At 37.5% G+C, this 14486-nt stretch overlaps 1 protein-coding gene across 1 annotated transcript; it reads right to left on the reverse strand.

The window, feature by feature from the left end:
• Positions 1 to 515: 515 nt before the first annotated feature.
• LOC141690789 (uncharacterized) lies at positions 516 to 1934 on the reverse strand. The gene is made up of 2 exons (XM_074495560.1): positions 1555 to 1934; positions 516 to 1497 (listed from the first exon to the last, which is right to left on the reverse strand). Exons 1-2 carry the CDS (start codon positions 1932 to 1934, stop codon positions 516 to 518), a joined length of 1362 nt encoding a protein of 453 aa, XP_074351661.1.
• Positions 1935 to 14486: the final 12552 nt, after the last annotated feature.

Genomic DNA, 14486 nt, shown 5'->3' on the forward strand with positions numbered 1-14486 from the left:
GAGATTGAGTAATTAGAGCATACCCAATTTGCTGAATAAGGATTGGAATTGCATCAAAGTTTGAACATTTGTTTGCAATGCAGGTGTGGAGGGCGCGTCCTCGTTTTGAGGAGCATCAACCTTAATTCCATTTTCACTCTTCAAGGGCGCGTCCTCATTTTGAGGATCATCAACCTTGAGGCTACTTTTGAGACTTTGTAAAATCTCACTTTTTCCTTCAAACATTTCTCCGTTAACCTCCTCCTTTTGCATGATCCCCTCTATATGGTTCACCACAACTTCTTTCACACTACGGATCCTCAAAACATTCCCCAACGTCAAAACATGGGTCTCGGTAGCATGAGTTTCTTCTTCCTCTGGACCTTCCACAAAATAATGGGCATAAACCTCTCCACTTGGTTTTGTCTAAATGTCCTCTGCATCCTCAAATGGAAGACCTTTTCCCCCATACCTTATTCTGCGAAATTTTTTAACAGCCTTGTGATAGCAGTCGCGTGACTCGTATTGCGATCCTCTCAGACTGCCCACTCCTTAGGCGTTGGGAACTTTATCATCAAGTGATGTATCAAGTTTATCACCCTGGACACTCGCAACCATGGTCTGTCGACCAACACGTTGTGCGCGGAGTCCTGATCCAGCACTTTAAAGTCTATCATTTGAGTGACAGACAGAGCCCCTTCCCTGAGTGTGACAGGAAGCCTAACTGAGCCCATGACTCTTACTACCTCTCCAGTAAAGCCGTAGACGTGTGTGTCTTCGAAATTCATGTTGCTATCTGGGATGCCCAATTTTTTGTACGTGCTGTAATACAGGATGTTCGCAGAGCTCCCGTTGTCCAAGAAGACTCGATGCACGTTCATTGCCCCAATAAGCATAGTTATTACCAGTGTATCATTATGAGGATAATGTACCCATCTCGACTCTCTTTCCCTGAACGTAATGTCAGCTGATTTCCCTTTGAATATTTTTGGAGGCCTATCTTCCAAGCTATGAATGTTGGTGAGTGGCGGGTGTCGTGCTTCTCTCGCATTTCTTTCTAACGCACGATTACTATCGCCAACATACGGGTGCCCCCCAAAAATTTCCCGGATACTACCAGCTCTTTCGAACTTAACTTCCGCTGTCTTTTCAACGTCCTCCGCCCGTGGGGGTTGCCATTCATCTTTCCCCTTGTCATCGCTTCCTCTGCGTCGCTTCACCTTATCAATCCACTCACCCAGATATCCAGCTTTGGTCAATTCTTCAATTTCATCTTTTAGGTGACGACACTCGTGGGTGTCGTGGCCAGTAGACTCATGGTAGTCACAATATTTTTTCTTGTCTCTACTCTGCCATGAGGTCAGACGGTCTGGTTTCTTGAAAATTCCTCTGTCCTTATTCACCTCGAAGATATGATCAATGGATGCTGCCAGCGGGGTGTAATTTCTTACCCTCTTTTCATACTTTAACGGTGGACTCCACTCTCTCCGCGTGTTCACGGTGTTCACCTTGTAAGGGCTTCGGACATTCCGTCGGTAATCTGGACTTACGGACGTATCTCTCCTCTTAGCTCACCCCTTGGAGTTGTGGGTATTATCATTTTTCTTTGTTTCAGCAAGCGATTGTTCAATCACTTTGAAGGATTCCGCCTGTGCGAGTACATCAGCTAACGACACAGGGTCCTTTCCTTGCAGGTGTTTCCAGAAATCTATTCCCACGCGCAGACCAGCTATAAGGAGTATATTCAGTGTCTCATCAGTTGTGCCCCTCACCAAAGTAGACTCTGCATTGAACCTTTTAAAGTATGAGGTCAAGATTTCCCTTCTTTCTGTTTTACATTGGCCAGCGTGGTAACCAGTGGCGTATACTTCACCGCAACCTAGAATTGAGTTAGAAAAAAGATTTTCATCTGTTCCCAAGATGTGATCACCCCTGGACCAAGTTTTTGGAACCATTGCTGAGCACCTTCTCTGAAGGTAGCTGCTAGGAGACAACATCGTGCCAAGTCAGGTATTTGATATACATCCATCTCAATGTTGAAACACCACAGGAATTCCACGGGGTCGGAGTTCCCATGAAAATGCAAGTCATTGGTTGTGTTCCTGTATCCTGCAGGCAACCGCGCTTCCCTCACAACAGCAGCAAAAGGGGATGGAGCTTGCGCAGTCGCTGTTACCCTATCTCCTTCAAGATGGTTGAGCAACCTCTTAAGATCATTCACGTTGAACGTCCCTACCCCAGGAATGGTTTAAACGTTGGGTTGTTCTCCTTGGTTACCTGTTAGGGCGAAAACACGCGCTAATATTCACGCAAGTATACGCGTTCGCAAGTAATATAGAATATTTTCTAGTTCGTTCCCACAGAGACTCAGACTAAATTATTGTCTAATTAAACTCACTCACCAATGTATGATTACTTCTCAATGTTAAGACACTAACACTTAAAATTGTTGATTAAATATTAACTACAATTAACTACTTAATTAACCACTTAACTAACACTTCAATTTATCAATAATAAAACACTCATGAGATCACAACTTCATTATTACTTCCTTCTATAACCATTGTTATTACCTTTAGCATGTGACAGTGATGATATTAATCGAATAACACAATTAAGATAGAAGTTGAATAGTCATCAATTATGTTGAGTTCCTATATGTCTACAGAAATTGACAACACAACGATTTAAGCACAAGTTATTCCTTTTGATTACATAGAGCAAATAAAACTGTTAGAGTTACCCACTAATCATGCACAACATACATGAACCTATGCTAGCATGGCAAGTTCTAAATCTCAAGATCCACCGTCGCTTCACAAGAGATTAACACCCTATCTTATATGTTTGCGACGCACATAAGACGAATACGCACAACCAATACTAGATATCATGCAATCATCACACACTAAAGTATTAAACAATTAACTAAAGAATTCCATAATAAATCCATTGCAACCCCATGATCACGATTAGCCCATAATAGCACTTATCGTCATCATGGGTTCATATGAAATCATGATAAACAACACAAGAAAATAATAACTAAACTAATTATATTAAAACAGAGTACGTCACAAAAGTAAATAAGTTCAAAGCAAGAAAACTAGCATCCAACGTTACAACGAAACAAGAATCACAAGAAAATATGCTTCCTCTTCGTTGCGGTGTGCTAAATCGGTCTTCTTCCTTATCTCCTTCGCTCCTTGCGTAAAAACACAATCTTCTTTAATCCACACTTGTGAAAATGTCTCAAATCTACTTATATAATAGTCCCATAAAACTCAGATTACATAGAAGTGGAAACCAAACAGAAGTAGAAGTCCTAAAATAATTTGTTTTTTTTCCCGACCCTGCGCGGCCGCTCAGCATAGTTGAGCGGGCGCTCAGATTGCTGCGCGGCCTCTCAGCAATGCTGAGCGGGCACTCAGACCTCTACTGGAAAAATTCTGATTTTGCTCCATTTCTTCGATGTAATCTGCCCGTTTCTTTCCTCTCGCAATGGTGAACACATGCCAAGGCTTATTCTTGATGATTCCTTCCCCGAAATGCAATTAAAACCCTGAAATGCATAAACACTAGAAAAACGCATCAAATACACAAAATACTTGATTTCAAGACACCAATTTAAGCCATTTTAAGACGTTCTAAGTGGTATAAAATGCCACTTATCACACCCCCAAACTTAAATCGATGCTTGTCCTCAAGCGTCACAGACTCAAAAATAAATAAAAACATGCATGAATGCAATCTATATGAAAATGCAGCGATCCCCCTTACTACAATTAACCAACCAAATTGCCACATCTCAACGAATGCAGTTAGACAACTAAAGATCAATAAACTCATGCAAACGGACATACAGCCAGAAACGTGGTGTGTGCAAATGCTTAACAGATATGCGTCGGAACTAGACCAATTACTATGACTAGACTATCCTCAAGGCAATCCTACGATTATACAAAGAACAAAAATTCTAGGCACAAAGTGATATACAACACTACAAGAACTCTGGAGCTTATTACAGAATCGTGCTTTTTATTTACAACTCAAATGCTTATTTGACCGTGCAATGAGTGAGGTCCACAAAAGACTTATACAATGGTATCCATGTAATGAGCGTTAGGTTAGCGGATCCCAGACTCTAAAAGCCTTAGGTCACTAGGCACAAAGTCCCCTAAGAACTTAATAACTCGAATACCAAAGAGCTCACTCTTGATCAATTATGCATAAACTAAATATTTTTTTATTATTATTTTTTTTAATAACTTCTGAGCAAGTGCGTTTCGCTCCATCTTGCTCAACCCTAGACTACTCGCACCATATGCGAGCCGGCTACTAGCCATTTGACGCCTAGCCACAACTAGCAACAACTTCCATATTTTTTTCTCCAATTTTTTTTTCTTTTTCATGCCTTTATCACTAAGAACCTATAATCGAATTCTAAGCATAATAAGTAGATTGATCTTGAAAACAACCAAATCATAACAACAATCTAGCCCTAACGCATTCTCTATGACTTAGTGGACTTACAATTGTTTCGAGCATGCATATCAACCTACACAACTTAACATCACTTTAATGCTATCACTACACTCGCATCAATATCACAATTCAGTCGATAAATCATTGCAAAAGGGATCATGGTAAATGCATGAGCTACATGACATTCATAACAAAAAAAAAACTATATGGCATAAATTATGCAACTATATGAACTAAACTATCATGAATATGCAACTATATGACACACACACAATATTCCTTAACTACCACCCCCAAACTAAAAATCTTCACTGTCCTCAGTGAAAGTAGTAGAAAGGAACACAGGGTATACCTACTCGGAGTCATCATCATCATCACCCTCAGTGGGTGGAGTATCAGGTGGCGGGTATGCAGAGTCCTCACCAAAAACTGGCCACTGGATATCAGCTCCAAGGCCTCGAAAAGCAGTCCCTAACGCAAGGGTGAGCTCCTGAGCAAACCTGCTATGCGTCTCATACATGGCATCCATCCGCCGTGAAAGCCTCCTATACTGGGCATCACCCATCCCAGCACCCTCCTGAGCTCTCGAAGAACCAGCCTCATCACGCCCTGGCCTAGCCATAGTAGCACCTCGTGCTGGACGCCCTCCCGGAAGACGATAACCCAGCCCATGCTCCTCAGGCTCACCACCGGTCCACTCCTGCATCCCATTCAGAGTGCCAGAATCAATCGGAGCTGCTGGCAACTGCAACTGCTCATGAGCCGGCCAGTTCACTCCCATTGCTCGCAATATAAAAATGACACGTATCCAACAAAGTTGGACACGTGCCGTGTGTTGGTTAAGTCAGGAGGCTAAAGATCAATTTGGGGGAGGGGATAAACATCATTTTCTTGTCTTTCTCTCGACTGTATCTTGGTTCTCTGTTCTCTTTCTCTCTCAAATATTTCGAGTTTTGCTCGGCTTTTCTTCTCGGCGATCATCCTTTTCCTTTTTGTTTCTCTGGGCTGCGTTCCTTTTACTGTTTCTTTCCGGCTTGTTTTTCCGGTGAGCCGCCGCTGTGTTTTTCAGTTTGGCTTGGTTTAATTCTTGCTCAGTTGGTATACATATACATATATATATTGTTGGATTTTTAACACAGCGGGGTCTTGGCAAAATACTTTTACACATACAAAATCCAAATAAAAGCATATAAATCGTGAATAAAAATTCGAGGGATCGAATCTAACCTTTAAAAATAATTCGGAGACAACGATCAGAGATCCTTAGCAGTTGCTCCTCAAGTGTGAAGCACTCCACCGGTATCCACCAAGAAAACGATGTTAAGGAGGAGGAAGGAGGTGGAGAGAATTGGGTTTTCCAAACTTTTTGGGTTTTCGGGTTAGAATCAAATTAGGGTCTATAATAGTGTATTTATAGGCAAAATTTGCAGCTGAAATTTTTCCATAAATAATATTATTATTTTCCCATTTATTATTCTCATTAATAATTAAAACACCTTTTAATTATTAATCCTTTTTCTAAACACTTTAGAAATAATTCTCTCTCTTGATTTAATTTCCAAAAATTAAATCCTTTAATTAATAATATTAAGAACTTTTCTTAATTAATTTATAATCAATTAAATCTCATTTAATCAATTATTAAATTTGCCAATTAATTATTTATTTCACAAATAAATAATTATTTAGCCATTATTAATTAATTCCTCCACCATTAAATCATTCTCTTTTTATGGTGTGACCCTGTAGGTTCAATATTAAGCCGGTAGTAGAAATAAATAATAATAAAACTATTTTATCATTATTTATATAAATTCTCTAATTTATTAAATATGATTAATTAATTAATCACATTTATTCTACATCGTGAGGGATACTTCTCAGCATATCGCGACTATCCGGATAATATGAATTCACTGCTTAGAATACCAAGAACCTATTCAGTGAATAGTTACCGTACAATAAACTCCTTCTACCCTACAATGTCCTGATTAAATACAAGGCATGGATCTCGTGTCAAGCCTATCTAATTTAATCACTTGTTTACCATTTACTATGCGTAGTTCTATGCAAATTAGAAACTCTTTTCTAATTTCATTCACTCTGGCCAGAGATTTCTGAACTAGCATAAGTGGATCAGCCTTGAACATTCGCTTTCTTCACTGGAAGGGGTAGATCCTTTATTGATCATACACTATCTTCGTGTACAAATTCCTATACCCAGAAGAGCCCTAATAATTGTCCCTGGAGACTAAGAACTAAACCAAAGCATAGTTCCACAAGATGACTATGATGACCTCAAGTCTAAGGATACTTGTACAACTATCACTATGTGAACAACTGCTGACACGTGAGTGAACTCCATCAGTTGTTCAGCTGTGCGAGTCATGTTCAGTGAACTTATTCTATAATAAGCACCTACATACTAGCTATAGTGTCACCACACAAATGTCTATGAGAACAGACATCCTTCATAATGAAGCAAGCATAGTATGTACTGATCTTTGTGGATTATTAATTACCAGTTAGTAATCCTATGACCACGAACTATTTAAGTTTAGAGTTATCATCTTTTTAGGTCTCACTATTATGATCTCATCATAATCCATAAAAAGCTTTACTCTAAACTATGGTACATCTTATTTAAACACTTAAATAGATAAAGCCCGTAATAAAAACAAAACAAGTCTTTTATTAATATCAATGAAATCAAAACATATTACATAAAGAGTTATTCTTAAATCCTAATTCATGATTGGACTTAGGACATATTCCTTTCACTCTCCCACTTGTACTAAATCCAATCACTCTAGTATCTAATACCCATCTAGTATTTATGACGATCAAAGTGACTTTCGGAAAGTAGCTTTGTGAGTGGGTCTGCTATGTTGTTATGTTTGTCAACTCTAATTCAATACAATACAAGAAATGTTACCGCGCTCCCACTAACCCTTTTGTAGACGCATGGTTCATCTTCATTTTTGATAAAATCAAACTCTTTCATTGTTTCATCAAAACGAATGTTCCATCTTTCGAGAAGCTTGCTTTAAACCATATATGGTTCGCAGTATCTTACACACTAGGTTTTCATTTCTCTTGGAAAGAAAACCATCTGGCTATTTGCCAGATCTCATAGTCGTAGTAAGCAGCAATCGCAAGCAAAATCCGAACTGATTATAACAGGGCTATAGGTAAAAGGTTTCATCAAAGTCAATCCATTGCCTTTGTTTGAATCCTTTTGCCACAAGCCTGGCCTTAAAGGTCTCCACCTGGCCATCTGCTCTAATCATTTTTTCGTATACCGTATACATAGATTCCATTCCGGATTTCATGGTACTTTGCCATTTCTCTGAGTCAACACTACTCATAGCCTCATTATAGGTCACAGGGTCGTCATCATCAATGATCGACAACTCATTGTCATTCTCAATGACAAGGCCATATTACCTCTCAGGTTGGCGAGACACTCTCCCTGACCTATGAATGGGCTGTTCCACAAAAGGTTGTTCAGTCAGAACATGTGTTTCCACTTGATTCGTAGTAGTTTGTGCTTCTTGAACTTCATCAAGTTCAATTTTGCTCCCACTGTTTCCTTCAAGGATAAACTCCTTTTCCAAGATGGTAGCATGTCTAGAGACAAACACCCGATGATCGGTGTAAAAGTAATACCCTAAAGTCTCTTTAGGATATCCCACAAAACTACATTTTACAGATCGATATTCCAGCTTATATGGGTCAACTTTCTTGACATAAGCTAGACATCCCCAAATCTTAACGTGTTTAAGACTCGGTTTCCTTACTTTCCATATCTCATACGGAGTTTGAGGAACAGATTTGGAAGGCACCTTATTCAGTAAATATGCTGAGGTTTCCAATGCATAACCCCATAGGAATACTGGAAGATTTGCATAGCTCATCATGGACCGAACTATGTCTAACAAAGTTCGATTTCTCCTTTCAGATACCAATCTGGAGGAGTCCACTGGGAGACTATACCATTTATTTTGAGATAATCTAGAAATACTCCATTAAAGTATTCACCACCTCGATCTGATCAAAGAGTTATAATACTATGTTTGGTTGTTTCTCCACTTCATACTTATATTCTTTGAACTTTTCAAAGGCCTCAGACTTGTGTTTCATCAAACACATATCCGAATCCAGATCTATCATCTATGAAAGTAATGAAGTATGAAAATCCACCCATGGCTTGCGTAGACATTGGTCCACATACATCTGTGTGTACCATTCCTAGCAAATTTGCAGCCCTCTCTCCATGTCTACTAAATGGAGACTGCAATGCCACTATAAAGTGAGATTTTCATCATCCTTTTTCTTTTATTAGTTTGTTCAATCTGAAGTAAATTATGTCACATATATAGACCATTATTTAAAGTACCACGTCCATAAAGAATATTATCTCTAAGAATAGAACATTCATTATTCTCAATAATAAATGAAAATCCATCCAAGTCTAACATGGGAATAATATTCCTCACAATCGAGGGAACAAAATAACAATTATTTCAAACAATAGTCTTGCCCGTAGGCCTATGTAAATGAAATGATTCTACATCTTCAGCAGCAACTCTTGCTCCATTTCCCATCAGTAGAATCACCTCCTCTTCCTCAAGAGTCCTACTTCTCCTTGGTCCCTGCAACAATTGCAGATATGAGAACCACAGGCGGTATCTAATACCCAAGTAGAAATTTGATTTAATGACATATTCACTTCTATCATGAACATACCTGAATCAGAAGCGGTAGTCTCACTACCCTTCTTCTTCTTCAATTCTGCAAGGTAAACCTTGCAGTTCCTCTTCCAGTGCCCCACCTTGTTACAGTGAAAGCAAACAACTTTGCTCTTGGGGTCTTCAGCTTTTGGTGGAACCGGCATTTTCTCACCTACTTTCTTCTTCTTGGAAGAGTTCCTCTTCCTTTTCTTAGGATTGGAACCTTCACCAATTAGAAGAACAGAACTCTTCTTAGGGGAAAAATTCAATTCCGCAGTCTTCAACATGTTGTGGAGTTCAGGCAGGCTGACATCCAACTTATTCATGTGAAAGTTCACAACAAACTGCGAGAACGAACTCGGAAGCGATTGTAAGACCATGTCTTGGCTCAGCTCCCCATCCATGGCAAAACCAAGTTGTCCAAGACGTTCAATCAAATTGATCATCTTAAGTACATGGTCATTCACAGATGATCCCTCAGACATCCTACACCCGAACAGCTCCTTCGATATCTCATATCGAGCTGTCCTCCCTGCCATATCATACAACTCTTATAGATGCATGAGGATAGTATGAGCATCCATATGCTCATGTTGCTTCAGTAGCTCAATGTTCATGGAAGCTAGCATGATGCATTGAGCAACATTTGCATCATCTATCCACTTACGATACACAACATGTTCATTATTATGTGCATCACTAGCAGGTTCAGTAGGCTTAGGTGAGTCAATCACGTATTCCAGCCTCTCAATCCTGAGAACAATTCTCAAGTTTCGAAGCCAGTCAGCATAATTAGGACCAGTCAATTTGTGAGCATCCAGTATGCTCCTGAGTGATAGTGCAGAAGACATAATATATATTGTAAATCTGTAAATGATAAACACATAACAACACTTAGCAAATATTTGATTTCATTTTAAAACACTATATGAATCGGGTCTTTATTCATAAGTGGCTCCTACTATTTTACCTAATTTATTCAACCCCCTACGTGAAAAATTAAGCATTCATAATGCTAGTGGGAATAGGGATCCTACATTCCATTACACAACCCCGGCTGTGGCACGAAACACCATGTAATGTTCAATAGGCAGACAACTCTTGTCAATTACATCTAATGTTATTCCCTAATCAAACTTTAGCCTCTTGAATAATTGAGTCACGGCTGTGGCACGACAAACTCAATATTCTAAGTCAAGTCTAACCCAACATTCCGTACAATTGAATCAGTCCCCAAAGGCCCACGGCTGTGGCACGTAACGACCTTTAGATTCTTATTCAATGTACACATCTCTATGTAATAGACAAGTATTTCTTATTTCGAAATCAAAGCCCTCGGCTGTGGCACGAAACGACAATGATTCAAAAATAAGAACTACTTTCTACCATGTTGGAAGGCTATGACCGACACAAGCCCGTTGTATCATTGGCCAATTACTACTTGATATTATTTAATTTTATAGGGATTATATTACGTTACAAGCATAATCATATTATAAAGAAATTCTTCCTTTTAAATTAAATAATTCAAATTAATAATCAATAATCAGATGATTCTCAGATCGGGTGGAGCATTGTCAAGAGGCGTCACTTAATAACCCTTTCTTACAGATAGAAATCTGTTGTTGACAGAATCATCCTTTCTCTCATATCGAAAATTCATATTCAATTACGTGTTTCATAAACACAAAAATCTCATGATTGTATTCATAATATTGTTCTTAAGGTTATGAAACAATTTCACTATACTAGGTTGTCTAACAAACGCCTTATGTTCATTTAAGTTCACCTAAATCTATCATCGCATGATAAACTAAGTATATATCACATATATAAACATGAATAAACATCAAGGTAGGTACGTTACATCATCTAGCATATAGGTCTAAGCATTATACATCTCTATGTATCACATGAAGCATTTAAAAGCAACTAAAACAGTTAAAAATAGCTTTAAAACACTTCATGGAAATATAAACAGTTCAAACCTTTTATATAAACTAAAATTGATCACTCCATTAGATCCGTATCAAAAAAACGAATCCAACGGTATATTGCACGCCTAAAACGGAGTTACGAAACTCCCAGAAAATCAATTTTAAAACCAACAGAAGGGCTGTAACGCATTACAGGAACGCGTTACAGGACCTGTAACGCATTCCGGTGATGCGTTACACCCCTTTTCAGCCATTAAAGGGTGTAATGCATTTCGTGAATGCGCCACAGGTGTGTAACGCATTCCCGGAATGCGTTACACCCCTATTTTATTTTATTTTGCTTTTCAGCAGCTGCCGCCGCCTGACAGTCTTTTTCGATTTGTGCGCCTGACATCACCTGTCTTCTTTCTGTTCTTCTCCGTACAGCAGATGCACAGATAATAGTACAGATATATACAAACATATATATATACTTTATATACATATATTTATACTAATTTAATTACGAATTTAATTACAAGAACTTCAAATATTCATAATAAAAAATCTATACATCATAAAATTATGAAAAAAATACCCAGACGATCTACAACACTTGTAGAACCCAGATCAACATTCAAAATTATTCTGAGAAATGATTTCTCATCAGACAAAATTAATCCATAATATAACTTGTAAAAATCATAATTAATTCATACAAGCACATAACATTCTGAAATTTTTACCACAGATCTATATGCATACAACCTATGTTCTGATACCATTGTTGAATTTTTAACACAGCGGGGTCATGGAAAAACAGTTTTACACATACAAAATCCAAATAAAAGCATATAAATCGTGAATAAAAATTCGAGGGATCGAATCTAACCTTTAAAAATAATTCGGAGACAACGATCAGAGATCCTTAGCAGTTGCTCCTTAAGTGTGAAGCACTCCACCAGTATCCACCAAGAAAACGATGTTAAGGAGGAGGAAGGAGGTGGAGAGAATTGGGTTTTCCAAACTTTTTGGGTTTTCGGGTTAGAATCAAATTAGGGTCTATAATAGTGTATTTATAGGCAAAATTTTCAGCTGAAATTTTCCCATAAATAATATTATTATTATCCCATTTATTATTCTCATTAATAATTAAAACACCTTTTAATTATTAATCCTTTTTCTAAACACTTTAGAAATAATTCTCTCTCTTGATTTAATTTCCAAAAATTAAATCCTTTAATTAATAATATTAAGAACTTTTCTTAATTAATTTATAATCAATTAAATCTCATTTAATCAATTATTAAATTTGCCAATTAATTATTTATTTCACAAATAAATAATTATTTAGCCATTATTAATTAATTCCTCCACCATTAAATCATTCTCTTTTTATGGTGTGACCCTGTAGGTTCAATATTAAGCCGATAGTAGAAATAAATAATAATAAAACTATTTTATCATTATTTATATAAATTCTCTAATTTATTAAATATGATTAATTAATTAATCACATTTATTCTACATCGTGAGGGATACTTCTCAGCATATCACGACTATCCGGATAATATGAATTCACTGCTTAGAATACCAAGAACCTATTCAGTGAATAGTTACCGTACAATAAACTCCTTCTACCCTACAATGTCCCAATTAAATACAAGGCATGGATCTCGTGTCAAGCCTATCTAATTTAATCACTTGCTTACCATTTACTATGCGTAGTTCTATGCAAATTAGAAACTCCTTTATAATTTCATTCACTCTGGCCAGAGATTCCTGAACTAGCATAAGTGGATCAGCCTTGAACATTCGCTTCCTTCACTGGATGGGGTAGATCCTTTATTGATCATACACTATCTTCGTGTACAAATTCCTATACCCAGAAGAGCCCTAATAATTGTCCCTGGAGACTAAGAACTAAACCAAAGCACAGTTCAGTGTACACAAGATGACTATGATGACCTCAAATCTAAGGATACTTGTACAACTATCACTATGTGAACAACTGCTGACACGTGAGTGAACTCCATCAGTTGTTCAGCTGTGCGAGTCATGTTCAGTGAACTTATTCTATAATAAGCACCTACATACTAGCTATAGTGTCACCACACAAATGTCTATGAGAACAGACATCCTTCATAATAAAGCAAGCATAGTATGTACCGATCTTTGCGGATTATTAATTACCAGTTAGTAATCCTATGACCAGGAACTATTTAAGTTTGGAGTTATCATCTTTTTAGGTCTCACTATTATGATCTCATCATAATCCATAAAAAGCTTTACTCTAAAGTATGGTATATCTTATTTAAACACTTAAATAGATAAAGCACTTAATAAAAACAAAACAAGTCTTTTATTAATATCAATGAAATCAAAACAGATTACATAAAGAGTTATTCCTAAATCCTAATTCATGATTTGACTTAGGACATATTCCTTTCATATACATGTGTGTGCTCTGTGTGTGCATATGTGATGTGTTGTGTGTGTTGTGCTGTGTGCAGTGTGTGGGGGGGGGGGCGCGTGGCCGTGTGTGTGGCTGCGGTTGCTGCTCTGTGGTTTTTCGGTTGGGCCTGTGTATTCGAGCCTTGGTTCTGTTGTTGGGCCTTACAGTTATGTTAACTGTTGGGCTTGTGGTTTGTATTTGGTGGGCTGTTTATGTTCTGTTGGGTTGATTTATTGCAGATTTTAATTTTATTTTAAATTCCATTATCGCAGGGAATTATTGATTAATATTCGTGATATTAATTATTCATGTTGGAAATGGTTTTAAATTATCGGTATAATTTATTTGGGAACCCGTAATATGTCGGGCGCCAATAAATTATGCCGCCGTTGACGATGAACTTCGGTAAGTCAACTGTGGACGGTGATGACGATGTTCTGAGTCCTAAATACTATAAATAAATAAATAAATAAATATAAAATGTAAATAATTATATTCAATTGGTGTTGGAGAATATGTGAATTGAATTGTAGTTGGTTTGGATTTGATTGAGATTGATTTAACGTCGAATGATTCGACGGGTAGGCCGATAAACAGAGGAAGTGCTGCCCGAATTTTTGGAAATTAACTTCGAAAATTCAGGACATACCCTGTGATTATCGAAACCTCGAACAAGTATATACATATACCTAGTACGAAACCTGATTGTATGTTGTGGTAAATGTTTTGTCAAAATCCAGTGACCCTATTTTCATAAAATGACGAGTATATGTATTTTCTGGAAATGAACACCAAACCGATTTCTCGAGAACGTAAACCCTGATTATTGGATGTGTCATTGTATTATAATAATGTATATAATTTCGAGTTAGGTTTGAATATCGTTGGGTAGAATTGGTGTTGAGGATATGTCAA

The sequence above is a fragment of the Apium graveolens genome, chromosome 10 (genome assembly GCF_009905375.1).
Source record: "Apium graveolens cultivar Ventura chromosome 10, ASM990537v1, whole genome shotgun sequence".
Lineage (NCBI taxonomy): Eukaryota > Viridiplantae > Streptophyta > Magnoliopsida > Apiales > Apiaceae > Apium > Apium graveolens.